This window comes from Haplochromis burtoni, unplaced genomic scaffold, assembly GCF_018398535.1.
Source record: "Haplochromis burtoni strain Fernald_Lab_line unplaced genomic scaffold, NCSU_Asbu1 Contig_146, whole genome shotgun sequence".
Lineage (NCBI taxonomy): Eukaryota > Metazoa > Chordata > Actinopteri > Cichliformes > Cichlidae > Haplochromis > Haplochromis burtoni.
In genome coordinates, this window is record NW_024582507.1 from 1355356 (window position 1) to 1372234 (window position 16879).

Sequence of the window (16879 nt, forward strand, 5' to 3'; positions counted from 1 at the left end):
AGAAGAGAAGAGAAGAGAAGAGAAGAGAAGAGAAGAGAAGAGAAGAGAAGAGAAGAGAAGAGAAGAGAAGAGAAGAGAAGAGAAGAGAAGAGAACCAGGAGTGTTGGCAGCTGTCTAATGATCTCAAATAACCTCTGAGTTCTCCTAGCTACGCCTGCAACTGCTCTCCCTGAGTGCAAGGGTTCACACATTACCCACAAATGTACACACACACATATATACACACACAGAACAGTCATTTGTTTTCCTTGACAAACAGTCACACAGGAGCCTTTGTCTGTGCCTTCGCAGTTGGTTTTAGACATGCTGTAGTTTAGAAAGACAACACACAAACAACATCACTCACCACTCATGCTACTTCATGAAAAAAAGACAAGACACACTACTTCCTCAATCTCAACAGACGCTAGATGTATAAACGAATACACCTGGACTCATTGCAGAGCAAACGCACTAGGAGATGACTGTACAGCATGTGCAAGCTGTGCAGCTTTTATAGTGAATGCAACCACAGGACCTTACTAACATCTCTGTTTCTGCTATAAATTTTTGTCTATTGTGCTTTAACTTCTTCTTGCTTACTGTTTCCTTTCTTCACACATTTGATTTAGCAACAGTTCACCGCTTTTATACAAGCACACGCACATATTTATATGCTATTTTACATTATGTTCTCTCATTTCCTCCCTCCTTCTTTCTGTCTCTCTCTCTCTCTCTCTCACACACACACACACGCACAACAGTTGTTCCATTTATATACACACCTCCTTTTGAAGACGTTCCTATATTCCCTCACAGTCAGGCCTGATTCCAGACAGTGAGTAAGGAGTGAGGTGGAGCAACACCAGACAAGTCTTACTACCCTGATACAGCTAACTGAAAAAAACCCCCAGAGTCTCAGTGAGTCTGGCTCTCACTTTCCGTCTTAGTCTTTCCTCTCTCTATCTCTCTCTCGCTCTCTCTCTGTCTTTTTCTCCCCTCCCTCCTTTCTATCTCTTGCTTTGTGTAACCATCTGAGCTTAATCTTTTACATACATCCACTTGTTGAAAGACACAAACATTTAACTAATCTGTCAAAATTCATTATTTTTTTAATGGAATGGAAACAGCAATTCATCAGTAGCAATGTTTATAAATCTGTATAATTTATAGAGCATTGCAAGAAAACATACCTTTGCTCTGGGTTGCCTTAACTGAAAAGTGGACACAACCACAAATAAAAGAATCTGGTGGAGCTCCACTGGTTTATTTGCAAAATAAATTAGAGTTCCTGTTGGCAGCAATCTAGGAAAGGACCAGAATTTGAAAGTAGATGCCCCGCCTTCCACAGCTTTTCCTTCTCTCTTCTGAGCCCCATTCCACCCTGCCGGTTTGATATGTATGTGTTGGTATGTATTAAAATAATGCCAATGTTGACTTATGGCTTTACAAAGAAATCAAATCCAGCTTTCCTCTAAGAATGCCCTCTCCTTAGCCCACTGCATAGTGGGGTGCTTTATACCCAAACTTTTTCTTCATACTACGCCACACTATTTGACTGTTCTTTTCCAGAAAAGATCAGATTGGCCAAAGTTTCCCTATCATGGGGCAGAACAGAGCCGAAAGCAGTTGCAGGAGTAAAAACTCCTCTTAGACAACTCGATTTATTATATGCTGAAAGGTTACTTTTGGATTTTTGTCTAGTGGCACCACCTTCCTATTTGTTTCACCTATTTCCTAATATTAAACCATTCTGAGTGCTGGCATAGACTGTGGCATTTGCTATCACTTGCATTATTCAGGGAGAGTTGTTGGTCCAGTGGTTAACATTGTTGCCTCAAAGCAAAAAGCTCCTGGTTTGACACCACTGGTTGACTGGAGGTCTTTCTGTGTGACATTTGCATCGTCTCCCTTTGCTTGCAAGGGTTCTCTCAGAGCACTACGGTTTCCTCCCACCACCCAAACACGTTTGGTTAACTGGTGATTCTAAATTGTCCATTGGTGCGATTGTGAGCTTGAATGGAAATCTGCCTCTCTGTAATAGACTGGTGACCTGTCTGGGTGGACAGCTGGAATAGGCTCCAACTATGACCCTGAATTGTGCAAGTGTAAGAAAATGGATATATAAAATAATTACATTTATTTCTATACTTGCACCAGTCACTCAGTCTTAGTGAAAACAGTTACACTGGGAGATTCTTCAGTGTCCTAATGAATGCCAATTTTTATTGCCCGCAGACTTACTGTATGGGGAATCACTTTGTTTGAGAGGCCAGGGATCACTACACAGACATGTGGTAGAATATCAGTTTACTTCCACCACTAAACCACACGTAAAGCAGCCAAGAATAGAGCTCAGGCTTGAGATTTCTGCTACATAATCTGGTGACTCATTGTACCTCAACAGCTTCTTCAGACCTGTATTGATTTTACAGCCTTCCACATCAACAGCATGCTTCATATTATTGGAAACTCAATGAATTACTTGATACTTATTTGGCCCACAGCCAATGCCATGTTTAGTGACATCAAATCGCAACAGTTTTAGATAAAACCTGAGGGATAATGGAGAACTGACCAATCACTGGGGAGTTTACAATTGATGCACAGCATATACAGACACTTGAAAAAACAACAACATAATAATAAAATAAGCTTATGCAACAGGGCATCCAGCACTTTATATGTGTGCCGAGAGACAATGCCTGCTACAAACTGTTTGCAATACCCTCCTTATGGACAGTGACTCACCAACTCAATCTTTCTCCTCTCCCATTTCCCTTTACTCGTTCTCATCAACCATCCACAAGTCTGCCAAGTGAAGGTGTGACAAAGATGACAAAGGACTCTCCTCAAAATGAGGTGTAGCATCAGGCTGAGAAAAGCACCAGAATTCAATTTCTACCCAAAAACAAACAGTCTCAATCTATAGCTTTTTATTGATTTGATATTTTGTTATTTTACTGATTTGATAGACTCAAGCCATTAAGAGGAAGTCCCTAGAAAATGTAACAAATATGAAATGTGATTAGAGTGAAGACCAGAAGTGAGAGTAACGGTTGGGAACAGGCTGAAGAAGGAATGGGAAGTGGCAGGAATAGTGAGGTTAAGTCACTGCTAATAGGTAAACAAGAAATAGTTGACGAGGCTGAGGAAGGACAGAACAGTGAGCAATGACAGTCACGTCTGGACAACAAGTAAGTGAGAGAAAGCTTGAAAAAGCAGCACATTTAGAGGAAAAGCAAGAGACTGATGGACGGATACTGACGCAGATATACCAGGTCAATAGAGAGCAACTGTGGACCTGAAAAGAAGGTCCCCACAGCCAGAGTAGACAAGTGTAGCATGAGAACACACATGCTAGGGCAAACACAGGCACGAACAGATGCATAAACATAAACACAAACAAATGGCACCAAATAGCACATTATCATTCACACACAGCCACAAGCATAAAACTTATCACGCTCTCAGCTCCCCTCCTAACCCACTTATGTTACCATACAACAACAAATCTGGAGCGCTCATCTCCTCTTACACAGAACATGCCGACTGGATAGTGTGTTCTGGGGTCAGAGAGGGTAAAGAAGGGGGCGGCCTTTAACACATCCAAGTTTTACTTATTTAGACTTGGGTTAATGTTTGCTGAAAGGTAACTATTTTCAGGGCCTACAGCACTTGGCAAAACAGCATTAGTTCTATCTAAATAAAAAATGACTTAGCTTTAGAATCAAACAAGACATTAATAGGAAACATCTTGAAGCACAAAAGAGAGAAACAGAGCGCAAATCACCCTCAAGGACCACATTCTTTCCTGTGACTTCTCTGGTGTGGCAAGGTGACAGCTCAACCACAACACTCTAGGAAAGCACACAAACCCAGGTTTTGTTGTCACATATGAAGGCACATAGTGATTTCAGGAAACCACCAGTACAACAGCCAGACGGGATTTCTCCGCTATTACATCATGCAAAGTTTCCAGCTGGAGATTTATGGGCCAACATGAGAACTGATAACGCAACATAACAGTCCAAACTCTCCATGGACATAAAATGAAAAATGAAGAAGTAACCAGTGGGATGAGGGCAGATAATGAGGTTATCAGAAGAGCACACTGTGTGCAATGAGCATGGACTGAAAAACCTTCATAGGGAGCCTTAGATATTGATGCCTTTGTTTCCCCAAACTGAGGTTCATATCCCCCCTGGGATAGACAGGCCAGTGCCAGGTTCATTATATCACCACTGTAGCATTTCTCCTTATCATAACATCTATAAAATTTCTAAATAATAAGTTAAGGAGACTGAAAATTGTAAAAGATTGCTTGGTGTTTGAAACACAATTTGGCACAGTCAGTCAGTCAATGAATATCTTACTGGTTTATGAATCATATTCCAAACTGGTTACTGTATAAAATTTAACTATATTCCTAAAATGGAAATGTAGAATTTCTTATACATTTCCCGTGTTGTATGTTATGTCTACATTCATCTTCTTATTGGTCAGTACAATCTACATGTGCTCCAGGAGAAGATCTGTCTCTCTCCTTGTGGTTCTTAAAGATAAATCTCAACCAGCTGGCAATGTTACCAGCTAAGCTTCCTTAGACATAGTGGAACATAGATTCTTATCTTTTGTGCCAGAAGCTATTCTTAAAACAGACAATAGCACAGACTTGCAGTATCAAACATGATCTAAATACTACTGGTATCACTTAGAAGCTCAAGATAATTGCAAGTCCGAACAGATCAAGTGTAAAAAGAGAAAATGAAATAGACACACAGAAATAGCAGAATCTTAAGTAACCTGAAAAAGCCCCATAAAAACCAGGACCAATCCATCACCTGTTATAGTATTACTTTAAGACACGCGCACACAGTAAAACGCGCAGTCATCAGAGTTATTCATTAGTGAAGCTAAGCCAAAAGTGTGTATCTAATCTCTTGTCTTTAGCCTCACATCGATCAGAGCAGAGCCCAGCACAAACTTTCTGCTGATTGATTTATAAACTCCTCTTATTTACTGAGTAATAAAGTGTAAAAAAAAATGCCCATAAAACACAAAGCTTTAAGAGGCTGCAGAGAAAACCATTTCATTCAAAAAACAAAAGTACTTCAACAGCAAAAACAGCCAATCAGCTGCCAGACCCTACACAATGAGAAGTTGAGGAGAGTGTTTTATTTCTAACTATGGGAAGATCTGGCAGACAGTCATAAATACATGAAAGATCATACAAGAAAGATTTTAGTAAAGGGATTCCACACTTTTTTTTGTACCATGTGTCGCCGAACTCTCATTTCTTGCAACACAAGCTTTGCATTAAGAACCACAACAAGCAAACATACACAGAAACACATGCATGCACAACGGTATGAAACTCTGGCCTACAGGGCTGAATAATAACATGAAAAGAAAATAAACCGAAGCACCTAGTCTAGTGTTTGTGCTCTGTGTGTCTGGGAATGAGAGGCTATTTTGTAGCAACCAAAACAACTGGGTCATATTAGAACAGCCCCATTTTTCCAAGCCTGCCCAACGCTATTAACAAAGTCATGATGATCTACTGGTTATTGGATTGAAAAATAATTCCCCAGTCTGGCCCTCTCTTTCCAAAATCTTCCATTTCCATCCAGATGGCCTGGGGTTTCACTTGTGTCAGTGCTTGGCAATTCTTGTTTGTTTGCTTTTCTCACTGCAAAGCAGTCTCAGGGAAATTGCTGGAGTTTCCAGGCTCTACTGTGGTGAGAGGGGTAGAATTACACTGAACCTGAAACCATTGATTTCTAATAAAATATAATCCATTCAAAAAAAAAAAAAAAAAAAGCAGCTACAGAGACCCCTGCATGCATGGTATGCTAATCAAATCCTTGAGAAAGCACACTAAAGTGCACTAGCTGGAATTACAAAACTTTAGCCAATGCAAACCTGCTGGATCTAAGAAACAAATATGCAAAAACGAAAAATTCAGCTGTCATATATGTGTTAGTATGTCATGCTGTATGCACCCAGTACCTACTCTTCACACTGTATCGCTTCATGAACTTCATCCTAGAATCAGTCCAGGAGCAAACTTGAGTCATACCAACAAAACCTGAACTCACACACTGTATTCATTCAACAAAATGTAGCGGCTCGTCACTCACTATGTTTGCTGTGGTTTTCAGGGCTTGACATGGTTCTAACTTGCTCCTGGGGATGTCCATGCTTGGGCGTTCGGCCCCTCGACAGCCCTGATGAGGACAGCTTCCCAAGCTTGGGCCCACTTGGGCTCTCCATGCCTGCAATGTACAAACGAGGGGGTACAAACACACAGGAGACATAGCTAAAGGTAATATCGGAAATGCTTCTGCTGCTCATTAATCCGAATCCATTGTTTGTCGAAACATTATTAGCAAAGTCTGCTGCATCAATAGCGTGTGATGATGCTGTCTCCTTGTTCAATAATCCAGCTTCTTTATGTTGGCCATCAGTGCTATTGGCCTGAAGGTTATCTGAGCGCAGGCACACGTGTGATAATGAGGGTGTGACCTTCCATGTTTTCATTTCAAAATCAATACTCTCACTCGCACACTAACTTCATGCTCTGCCCATTAGACAAAAGGTGAGTCAAAGAGATGGTGGGGATACAAAGCTACGCTCCTGAGCAGCTGTGCAAGCTTTCTTTACTATGAAAACCAGCGATCTCTAGTTCAGGTCAAGTGAGATACATTACATCTATCAATCCCGATGCTTATATTGTACATGTCAAGTTCAGACTCTCTGTGCTTAAACATCATTCCCCATCAGGAAGGAACAGCCTTCTGAATAGAGGCTGACAATTGCTAATTATGGTGAGTGGTACTGATTACAATCCAACATGGTTTCTCTTAGCACACATTCATGTCACTCTCCTAATGAATTACAAAGCACACAAAGGGTCACTCAATGGGGGCCACTCGGTGTCCATTTACATGCTGTGCAATTCACTGCGTGAATACCACAGAGATAAAGCGTTCACAGTAGTTGTAAAGTTTTGATGATTTTGACTATAAAATGCACGGTGAACTTGCTGCAGGGTGCAACTTGATGAAATCTTTCACACATTAACACTAGGCATCTTCCTTTTCCGGTATGATGTATCAGAGCATGAAGAGATGGGCTACAGATCAGCTCATAACTACTTAAAATAAACAGAGGTGGTGAGAAAGATATGGCTGATTGATGGTGAGTCTTACTGTGCAACCCTGTAATAATTATGTAGGATAACCCCCTTTTAGATTTGCCACAGTGTTTCAACAGCATCCTCCTAATAAATAAATAAATGAATAAATACATTGCAGCTGGGGTTTTCGTAAACGATTAAATCTACATGTAAACACAAACCTGCTACAGAAACTTTATTACCATATACTTAGCTAGACACAACAAAACCCAGTGACACCCACTCACATCTCCTCTCACAATCTGCTGAGAGACCAACCTAGAAATAAGTATTTTAACACCGCACGTGGCACACGGCCACGCTGTTTGACAACTACAACAAGGTCTGAGTTGCCTATTTATGTGGTTAACTAAAATAGTGCTCTACTTTCTTCCTCCTCCCCGGCCACACCTACCTTAACTGTCGAGCAGTCACCCAGCACCAGAGCCCGGGTGGCCCCGGGTCATCCACGTGAGGTAGGAGGAGGTCAGGGGCAGGAGACAGGCACCAAAGTAGGCGTTTTTTTTCACCAACGTTAAGTTACATGGCAATCACACCTGCTGTGCGTCAAGGAGCGGTCAGGTTGAGCTTGGGGGGCCTGAAAGGAAGCGGACAGTCGTCACCGTCGTCCTGTCCCCCCCAGTCTGCAGACGACGACCAGGTGGACGGTAAAAAAGAGCAGTGCAGGAGATGAGAAATTATAAATTCGTCTGAACATGAAAAGAAATCCAGGATACTTTCACCTTATTTCCAGCTTCCAATTGCCTTGCCCCCCCTCTCGTTCTCCTTTCGTGCATTAATATGTATACCACGAGGCACTTCTCCAACCCTTGTCTTCTCGTTAAACTCTCCAAATTAATAGAAATAGCCAGGAAAGACAGAGCCCTCGACTCCTTGAGAAAAAATATTAGAATACGGGATGGTTTATATAGGCAGTGAAGCAAAATGGCGACTTTATTACGAAGGAGGAGTAAAAAAAAATCCTTGCGCTGGCTGGAGCTAAAGGGAGGCACAAAAATATGTTTAGTGCAGTAATTTCGACGGCTGTGAGTCTGTTGGTTAGAGTAAAAGAAAACGAACGAAAACGAATCAGCAGAAGCGCCAAATCTCGGTCGGGTTTGGTTCACTCCTCGCTCCTTACCTCGGGATTATTCGTTTTTTTATACGGATATTATCTCGGCGGCCGTGTACAGTATTACAGTAATGTGTGTTGGGTCATGCGCGTATCCACTCCACCTTTGACAGTTGCGACTACAGTCTTGAGGCAACTTGCAAACTCTCGCGTTATTATTATCAATTTTCGAGCTGAATAATAGTGGGCTTTCTGGCTAATAAACTCGCTGCAATACCGGCTCGTGCTACTCTTCCGACGTAACGGCGCTCGCTCCTGACGACAAAAAAAGGGTCAGGGCTTAAATTCCGTATACAAACCCTTAGCGAATTATTTTAATCTAGCTGCAGCCAAAATGTTCTTCCCATGTCCTCCCGCGTAGCCGATAACGGCTTCTTGTCCAGTCTGTGGCAGGCTGTTCTAGCTGTCATACCAGGCCGGTGCTGTAGTCACTGCAAGTAGCTCCCTCCAAAAAAAGCCTCTGAAATATCAAGTATGCCTATAATTTAGTAAGGCTATACATAAGAGCAAAAGGCTCCACATAAAAAAGTGAATTATTAATTGGCTCAATATTTTGCATTTAAAGCCAGAGTTTTGTAAAGAGTAAAAAGTCTTTGATGCTGTGTTTTCAATTCAAGGTCAGTATTTAGACATAAGCCATTAGTCCTTTTTGATGTTAATGGCAGTTTAACAGCACACAGGCCTGCAGTCAGTAACACTGCTGGGTCTTTAATTGCTGTATAGCTGCAAGCTGGTTACGGGCTATATGAACAGACTGGCATTTCCCCATTTAACACAGAATAATAAATGCTTCACATATGGTGTGAGCCCACATCTTTTTTTTCTTCTTCTCTCTCTTTCTAAATTAATCATTCACAGCATCACTGCCACGTCACTCACTTCCAGTAAAACAACAGAGGGTCCCTGCTAGTCTTTGATTGGTGCCAGTCATCATGACCCGATATTTCCTATTAGTGGAAATCATCAGGAACCATGATGTAATTTATGTGGGATCGTTATTGCCAGAGGAGGGCGGTAGATCCTCATTTAATAGCAGGTTTGACTAATGTAAAAGTATTACTGGTATTTCAATAATGCCTAATAAATATTTCCGAGAAGGCGCGAGATTAGCGATTAAAAAGGTTTTTCTTGATGAAAAATATCATGACCCCAAGACCTGCATGCACTTGAGCATGAGAAAAAAAACATTAGTGCACAATGGGACACTTTTCAAAACAAAACGAGTGAAAAAGAATTAAGATAAAAAGCAATAATAAATACAAAGTAAAATTAACCTCATCACGGTCTCCAGCATTTTTGCCAACTCCTTTGCTGTGTCTCAGAATGGCCATATATACATCCCTAGAGTCAAGATGGACTCCTGGAGTTAAAACTGAGCATCAGACTAGGGAAGAAATGTGATTTAAGTGACTTTGAATGTGGCATGGTTGCCAGACGGGATTTTATGAGTATTTCAGAAACTCTTACTGGGATTTTCCTACACAACCATCTCTAGGGTTTACAAAGAATTATCTAAAAAAGAGAAAATATCCAGTGAGCAGCAGTCGCCTGTGCAAATATGCTTAGCTGATGCCAGGGGTCAGAGGAGAATGGCTAAAATTATCCAAAGCTTTATATTGTAACACAGAGATCCTGCAATAATAATGAACCTCTGAGAGGAAAAAATAAGAGAGTTCTGAAGGATATGAGGTCCAAGACAGTCCAGCCAGTCCAGTCACCATCAAAGTGTACCTAATAAGGTGATCAGTGAGTGTATATATGTCCCTATCAGCATGTGTCCAGGAAGGGTCCCCAGGCTAGATCTGGAGCATGACACATATGCGAAACGTGACACTTATACCAACTTGGATGTGACCTGGTTTACTAAAGTCCACATCAGATGCTGGGAAACCAAGACAAACTCATGAGAAGTGGGCTAGTGGAACAAGAAATACAACTACTGAAATACCTCAGTGGAGATGGTGGAGTCAAACTCAGTATGTGTGAGGCAACAGTGTTAACCACCACACATCCATCTATCTATCTATCTATCTATCTATCTATCTATCTATCTATCTATCTATCTATCTATCTATCTATCTATCTATCTATCTATCTATCTATCTATCTATGGAGAGAGAGAGAGGGATAGTCACTTTTGTGGTATTTAACATACAAAGTGGTTAGGTTTTTATGTGGCTTCATGTTTTTGCAATAAAAAGATAAACCCATGTGGGGAATAGTCATAGATACTAATTTCACACGATTGGACTATATAACATTAAGTTATTACCACTGAAAAGCTTTCATATGGTTTCATTATTCTTTTCAGTCAAGGTTTATCCGGATTCTTCCACAAGGGAGCAGTGCAGTCCTGTTTTGTGTTAGAAACCGTTCTTGTTGATTACTGGATAGAAATATTTGGGTTCCTGCAGCATTGTTGTCGATATTTAATGTGTGACTTATGGAAGAAATATAGTATCATCAGAGATGATACTATATTTCTTCCATAATATTTGATGGTGAATTTTTTGCAGGTGAATTTTTGCAGGTGAATTTTTTGCAGGTGAATTTTTGCAGGTGAATATTTTTGCAGGTGAATTTTTGCAGGTGAATATTTTTGCAGGTGAATATTTTTGCAGGTGAATATTTTTGCAGGGAAATTTGGAGGATAAAAATTCAGTGTTATAAATTCAATGTCTAAAAATAGTTGAATTCTGATGATATTTATTTCTTCCATAGTGACTGGACTTTATGCAGCGACACGTGTTGGTACAGACACTGTTGGGGTTGATCTCTGATCTGTTAGGCCAGAGGGGACACTCAGCTGACAAACCAAGTCTGCGGGGTGCAATTGGCTTCTGCCATTCTACACCGAATATCCAGCTGATCCTGAAATTTGCTTTCCTTAATGGCTGTTAATGAATAGTTCATACAGAGCCTAGTCTGACCCCTGATTAAGACTTCCAACCATGGCAGTGATTAATGTTCCCACTCCTGCTCTGCTGAGTGAGCAAAAGGCTACTTAATAGTTTATAAAATTGGCCAGGTGGAGTGGTCTGTGCACTTAAAGGCTCTTGAAAAGTTGAACCAGCAGCTAACTGTTATTGACCTTTCCAGTGAAAGTCTGGGGAGCAGGCATGCACTATTTCATACTAATGTGTTTTGTACTAGTTTTCTGTATTAACATCTGAGGGATGCCAGTAAAAATTAAATTCTCTAGCTGTTTAAGTTTATTCCATAGAGGAAATTCACTCAAGCAACCGTTAAAGGGCTTGTCAACAGATATAGCTGATGAGAGGGGACAGAGTGTTTTTCATTCAATTTCAGTGCTGTCATATGACTAAGATCCATCTGATCAAAGTCACTAGCAGATAACGATAAACAATCTGGTAGAAGGGTGTCAGCTTTGGGGTATTTTAGCGAATAATCATAAAAGAGCAGCTTTCTGAAAGGAATTCATTCATCTACAAATGCCACACAGAGAAAGAAAAGACACTTAACAGTAAACAGCATCCAATTAACTGCACCATCCAACCATCTGCGCCAGATTTTTTTTTTTCCCGTCAAGCTTGAGAAAGCTAATGTTCACCGACTCTGTTTATCATACATGTGCCCTGTTATTAACAGGTGAGATGCTTCATGTCTCTCAGTAATTGGATGCCAGTGTGTGTGTGTTTGTGAGTGTGCGTGCATGAATGCACATGCAAGACACAATAATCGTGTGTAGCACTATTTTGCATTCACAGAGTCAGAGTCGTCACAGATGGACCCACAATTCAGGAAGCACGTGCGACTTCTGGAACAAATATTCAGTAACTGTAATTCAAATTGAGTTTATTTTTCTTAAAAAAATTACTTTTGAACATTTTTACGCACTTGAAATTATAAACACACTTCATTTAAGGTAATAACACCAAATTATAATTTCTAGAAGCACTTTTTGATTCTGAGGGGAAGTTTTGTGACCTTTTAAAACCAAGTGTTTGTGTTTGTGACTAATATGAAACCATTATACTTATTACAGAAGAGAGCACTGCGTATTATGCATAATGTTAAATACAGAGAACACACAAATACTTTGTTTATAAAATTGAAATTATTAAAACTAGAAGATATAGTGAAATTACAGACATTATTAATTGTGTTTAGGGCAAAAAATAAAACATTGCCTCTGAAGTTACAAAGATTATTTGTATTGTGTTCAGAAAATGGGGATAGTAGAAGGAAGTTTTATTTTAAGGTTTGCTCGGACCACTCAAAGGCAAATGAGTCCAACTGTTATAGGTATAAGAATGTGGAATTCTCTCCATGATCATCTTAAGGGTTGTACAAATGTTTATCAATTTAAAAGGTACTATAAGAATAAAATGTTAAACCAATATGAAGAAGATTCAAATAACAGGAGTTAATTATAGAAAGAATTATCCTTTTTAATTTGCTATTTAGTGGTATTGCTCATTGCTGATTGCTGTTTTGTTTTGTTTTGTTGTGTGTAGAATAGTGTCAGAGTGTATTTTCGTTGTCAGTGCCTACTTGCATGGTTATAGATAGGCGTTAATAAGAATTTATTCTTCTTCCTGCTTCTTTTCATGCATGGATACAGTGTCATTTTAATTGAAACAAAGGTTTGTGTGTAGGAAATGAATTACTGTTTTACCATGTGTGAAACAAAATAAAAAGAAATGTTTCTATGCATTTTCATCTTTGCTTATGTATAATGAAGGTAGAAACCCACAAGTTGCATTTCTCTCTGTTTAGCAAGAAAATAAAAATGTTATTTCACAGTTTGAGCTACATATTCATTTTTTTAGAAGTCTTAAACATTATTTGACCATCAAAACAACCTTTTTAACAGCTTCAAAACCAAAAATGGAACTGCGTTGCATTTATTTTTGGATGTGTCTGGTGTATTTATTTCAAAATATCCAAACCAATTTCCTTTCCAAGAGAGACTCGGGTTGATTTGTCGAAACAGAGAGGACAATCTATCGTTTGGCTCTGTAGCCATTTTGATAATGGGAGCACTGCTTGCCAAAAATCTGTTTCCAATCAGACGCTGTGTTTCAAGAAGGGTAGAGGAACCAATTGTAGTTTTGAAAATTATTTTAACTTAAATAACTTAAAATATCTCTCTATCTTGGAAAAATATTGGATGTTATATTGTAAGACTGACTAAATAAAGGGCTGATTCATAGGTTTTGGCGGTGTATATCAGGCTGAAGTGTGATTATGTTCTGGGGCTTGTTTTTTTTGTTTCTTTTCCATTCTTTCTTTTATGCCTTCCTTTGTCTCGTCTCCTCTTTTTAGCGTCATTTGTTGTGCCCCCCCCCATTGTTATTTTACTGTCAAATACATGCATTTCAAAGGCTGCCGATTAAAAACTCAACTAACAATTCATCTCAGTTAGTTTATTCAAAAAACATGATGACAGCTTTCATCATTTTCCATTCCGTCCACTGTTGAATCTGTAAAACAGAGAAACATTTTCTCCTTTTGCAGGTCATAAATCATCAGTCAATGTAAACCAGTATTTACAGTACATTTTTTCATCTAAAAATAAAAGTGTGTTTTCTTCCCATTTAACAGTCGATATCTCACATTACTCAAAGCGTCCTTGTAAAAGGACAGTTGGAAGATGGTTGGTGCAGATGTTTTGGAAGTTGTGTGTTTTTTTTTTAACGTTTCATTTCACTGATTTAGTCATCTGTCTTGAGCATCATTGTCATCGTCGCTGTCTGCTGTTGCCTAGAAGGACATCAAAGGTGCTGGTTTCGTTCACAGTGGGAATCTCAACCGTATCTTGTTTTCTGACCATTTGACAGTACAGCGTCACATCAGGGAGAGAAACAAGATGGAACACAAACGGAGACCCATCCTTCTTGTTGTATCTGTGTGTAAGAGGTGACATACAGTATACATGATCACAGACAAAGGACTGAAACTACAAGGCTTGCAAGTACTGCCACTGTAGAGGGCAAGGTGTTTATTTCCGTCAGCAGACACTCACACGGTGCATCCCATCTCTACAGATGTGCATCTTCTTCACCTTTTAGCACTAGCATTATTGCTTTATCAAGCAATTATAATCTCATTAACTCTGTGAGCCCCTTGGATCCATTTCATTAATAAAAGACCAAAGAACTGTTACAGTATACACACATTAAAGTGTATGTTACTCTACAATGCTCACACCCTATAATATATATTTCTAAATTCTCACTGAAATACTGCAGATTAGTCACAATACAAAAATTTTATTGTGGGAATGACATTCAGCCTGAAGTGTTAATGTTCATCTTCCAAGCCTGCAAATTCTGAAACCGATGTCCTGAGAGGAAAATGCAGTGTGACACGTGGGTGAGGGGTTGATTAAACTGGCATTAGTCAAATGCTTTTAACAAAAGCTCTAATTACCTTTGAATACGCTCATGGTTGTTACTTTACAGGGAGATAAAGATTAAATGTAAGGTTCCATTGTCTAAATTGTAGCTCTGCCTATAAATCTATGGCTACATCCACATTTCCTTTGCCACTGAGCCAAATGCTTATTACAAACTAAGTGAAACCATGTCAAAAAATAATTCATTCAATAACCGCTACTTATGTCAAATACATATAATTTCAACAGCTACTGCTGAAATGACTCAATCAGTGCATTCCAGCTGAGAAAGGAAACCAAAAGGAGATTCTCTATGACCGAAGATATACCCGCGCCAGGCAAACATCATCACAAAGATTGTTAATCTTTCATCTTTTCATCTTATCATCTTATCGTATGTTACAGGGGGTAACCCTGCCTAGAGCGGGGTTTTTGTCTCTGTCTCAGTGTCTGTAAACCCGATTGGCCGTGTTGAATGAGAATCCTCCAGACTGGTTGGCATGTAGTCTATAGGCTCGTCCTCTCCCCTTTCACTCGTTGATTCTCCGCTCACATATTTGAAGACAGCAGCTCTTCCATGGCTCCTAGAGACGTATTGTGACAAGGGATGAGGGAAAGGGCCACTAAATGGATCCAGGGATGAGCTAAGAGAAATTTCCAAAGGAGGCTGCAGAGAGGGGAGAGAAGAGAGGGGAATACATAAATAGGATTCACATGCAAAAGAGGTTGAAAGTGCAGCACTAGTTTGTTCTTACATCATACTCCTTTGTGACCTCAGTAAATAGTTAATAGTTAATACACATTTCTCTCTTGGTATGCTTGTTCTGTATGCACTCAGTGCAAGTCTGTGCTGTCCTGAGAGCACAGATGTATCTAAGAGTCTCTCTAATATCCAAGCATTTGTCTCAGTAAGGATGCCTTATTGTCAGCAACCTTTCATTGTGAACTGCACAATGTATAGAGATACAGCATGCTCTAAACTTGACTAATACCTCTTTGGGAATCACCATGTTGGTGTAAAACTACTATTTCATGGCTATCAAACTGTGTTGTTGTTTGCATTTTTCATAGGTTCAACTAAAGAAGTGGGGGAAAAGACAACCACCGAACAACAGAATAAAATAAAATTCATGCTTGTTATTCCGAGTATAATATACAACCACATTTACACTACTGTGAAACTTTTGTGATTAATCTCTGTTGATGTAATACGCTGTACTCAGTCACAGAGCAACAGTCTCCAAAACAAACAGTAATTTGGACAAGCACTGGCAGACTGACTAAGAAGTAGAATAATGGTACTAAGTAGTGAAAAAGACAATAAAATGGAGATGAATAAATTATTAATAATTGGAGGTAGAAAAGGCTACAAAGCTTTACAAAAAAGGGATTTAATTAGCAAACCTTTTTTTTTCTCTAATTATCTATTCTTGGGTCTTTTCAAACAACAGATTCAACCAGGTGGTTTCCCTGACAACTAGCCAGTTTGTTGCATCCTAAAATGACACCAGTGTCAGCAGAACGGCAGACTTTTCTTTCCCAGACTGTTGGCATTTCAGCTTCAAGCCCTCCTCTTCTGATTGCCAAGGAAGAGACAATACCTGTCTGCACATTTGCAGCCAACACAGACAGATGTAACGTAGAACGGTAGTAAACCTCGACCAGGAAACAACAGAGGGACAGAATGGAAAAGCAGACAGGACAGAGAGGCGCTGATATGACTTGAGGCTTGCACAGACAAACAGAAAACAGTTTCTGTGATAGAAATTCTTTTAAATGAGCTCCCTATGGAGTCGTCAGAGCCTAGATGAAGCAGAGGAGGGGAGGTGGGTGGGAAGACCGGGGGGGGGGGTGAAACGCAACTGAGCAAAATTTGTTCTGAGGAGAAATGACATGTTCCTCCTTCTTCTCTGTCTGTCACGCTCAGAGTTTCATTCATATTCTAATTCAGCTGGCGGGCACCATAGGGAGCTCCGAGTAAAGCTGTGCAAGGATGGGCAACACACAGAATCGATTCAGAGCAAAAAGGTTACCAAGGCAGTCTCGTAAGGCAGCCAAAGTGCTATTGACAGGGTTTCTTTTTGCATTTGGGGGTGGGTGGTGTCAGGTGTTTTGTAGAGGTTAATTGCAACTTCATCAGTTTTAGATAATTACTGGAAAGAGTCTAAAATATGGCAGATGGCTGCATACAAATGCACAGAATGACTGATGAAAAATTGATATGTTG

At 39.8% G+C, this 16879-nt stretch overlaps 2 protein-coding genes across 13 annotated transcripts in view; both read right to left on the bottom strand.

Annotated features, from left to right (window-relative positions):
• znf512b (zinc finger protein 512B) overlaps positions 1-9117 on the bottom strand; it is a 29315-nt gene extending 20198 nt beyond the window's left edge. For 5 of the 11 annotated variants that reach the window (XM_042224683.1, XM_014336644.2, XM_042224682.1 and 2 more), the window contains exon 1: positions 6123-7562. In XM_042224683.1, coding sequence (XP_042080617.1) covers positions 6123-6522 — 400 coding nt within the window. In that variant the 5' untranslated portion in view covers positions 6523-7562. The other 6 variants (XM_042224689.1, XM_042224687.1, XM_042224685.1 and 3 more) reach the window with 5 other exon arrangements.
• Positions 9118-13666: 4549 nt separating this feature from the next.
• The window catches only part of samd10b (sterile alpha motif domain containing 10b), a 58041-nt gene continuing 54828 nt past the window's right edge, over positions 13667-16879 (bottom strand). For both annotated transcript variants that reach the window (XM_005931832.1, XM_005931831.3), the window contains exon 5: positions 13667-15319. In XM_005931832.1, the coding sequence (XP_005931894.1) occupies positions 15297-15319 (23 nt within the window). In that variant the 3' untranslated portion in view covers positions 13667-15296. The remainder of the gene's footprint in view (positions 15320-16879) is intronic.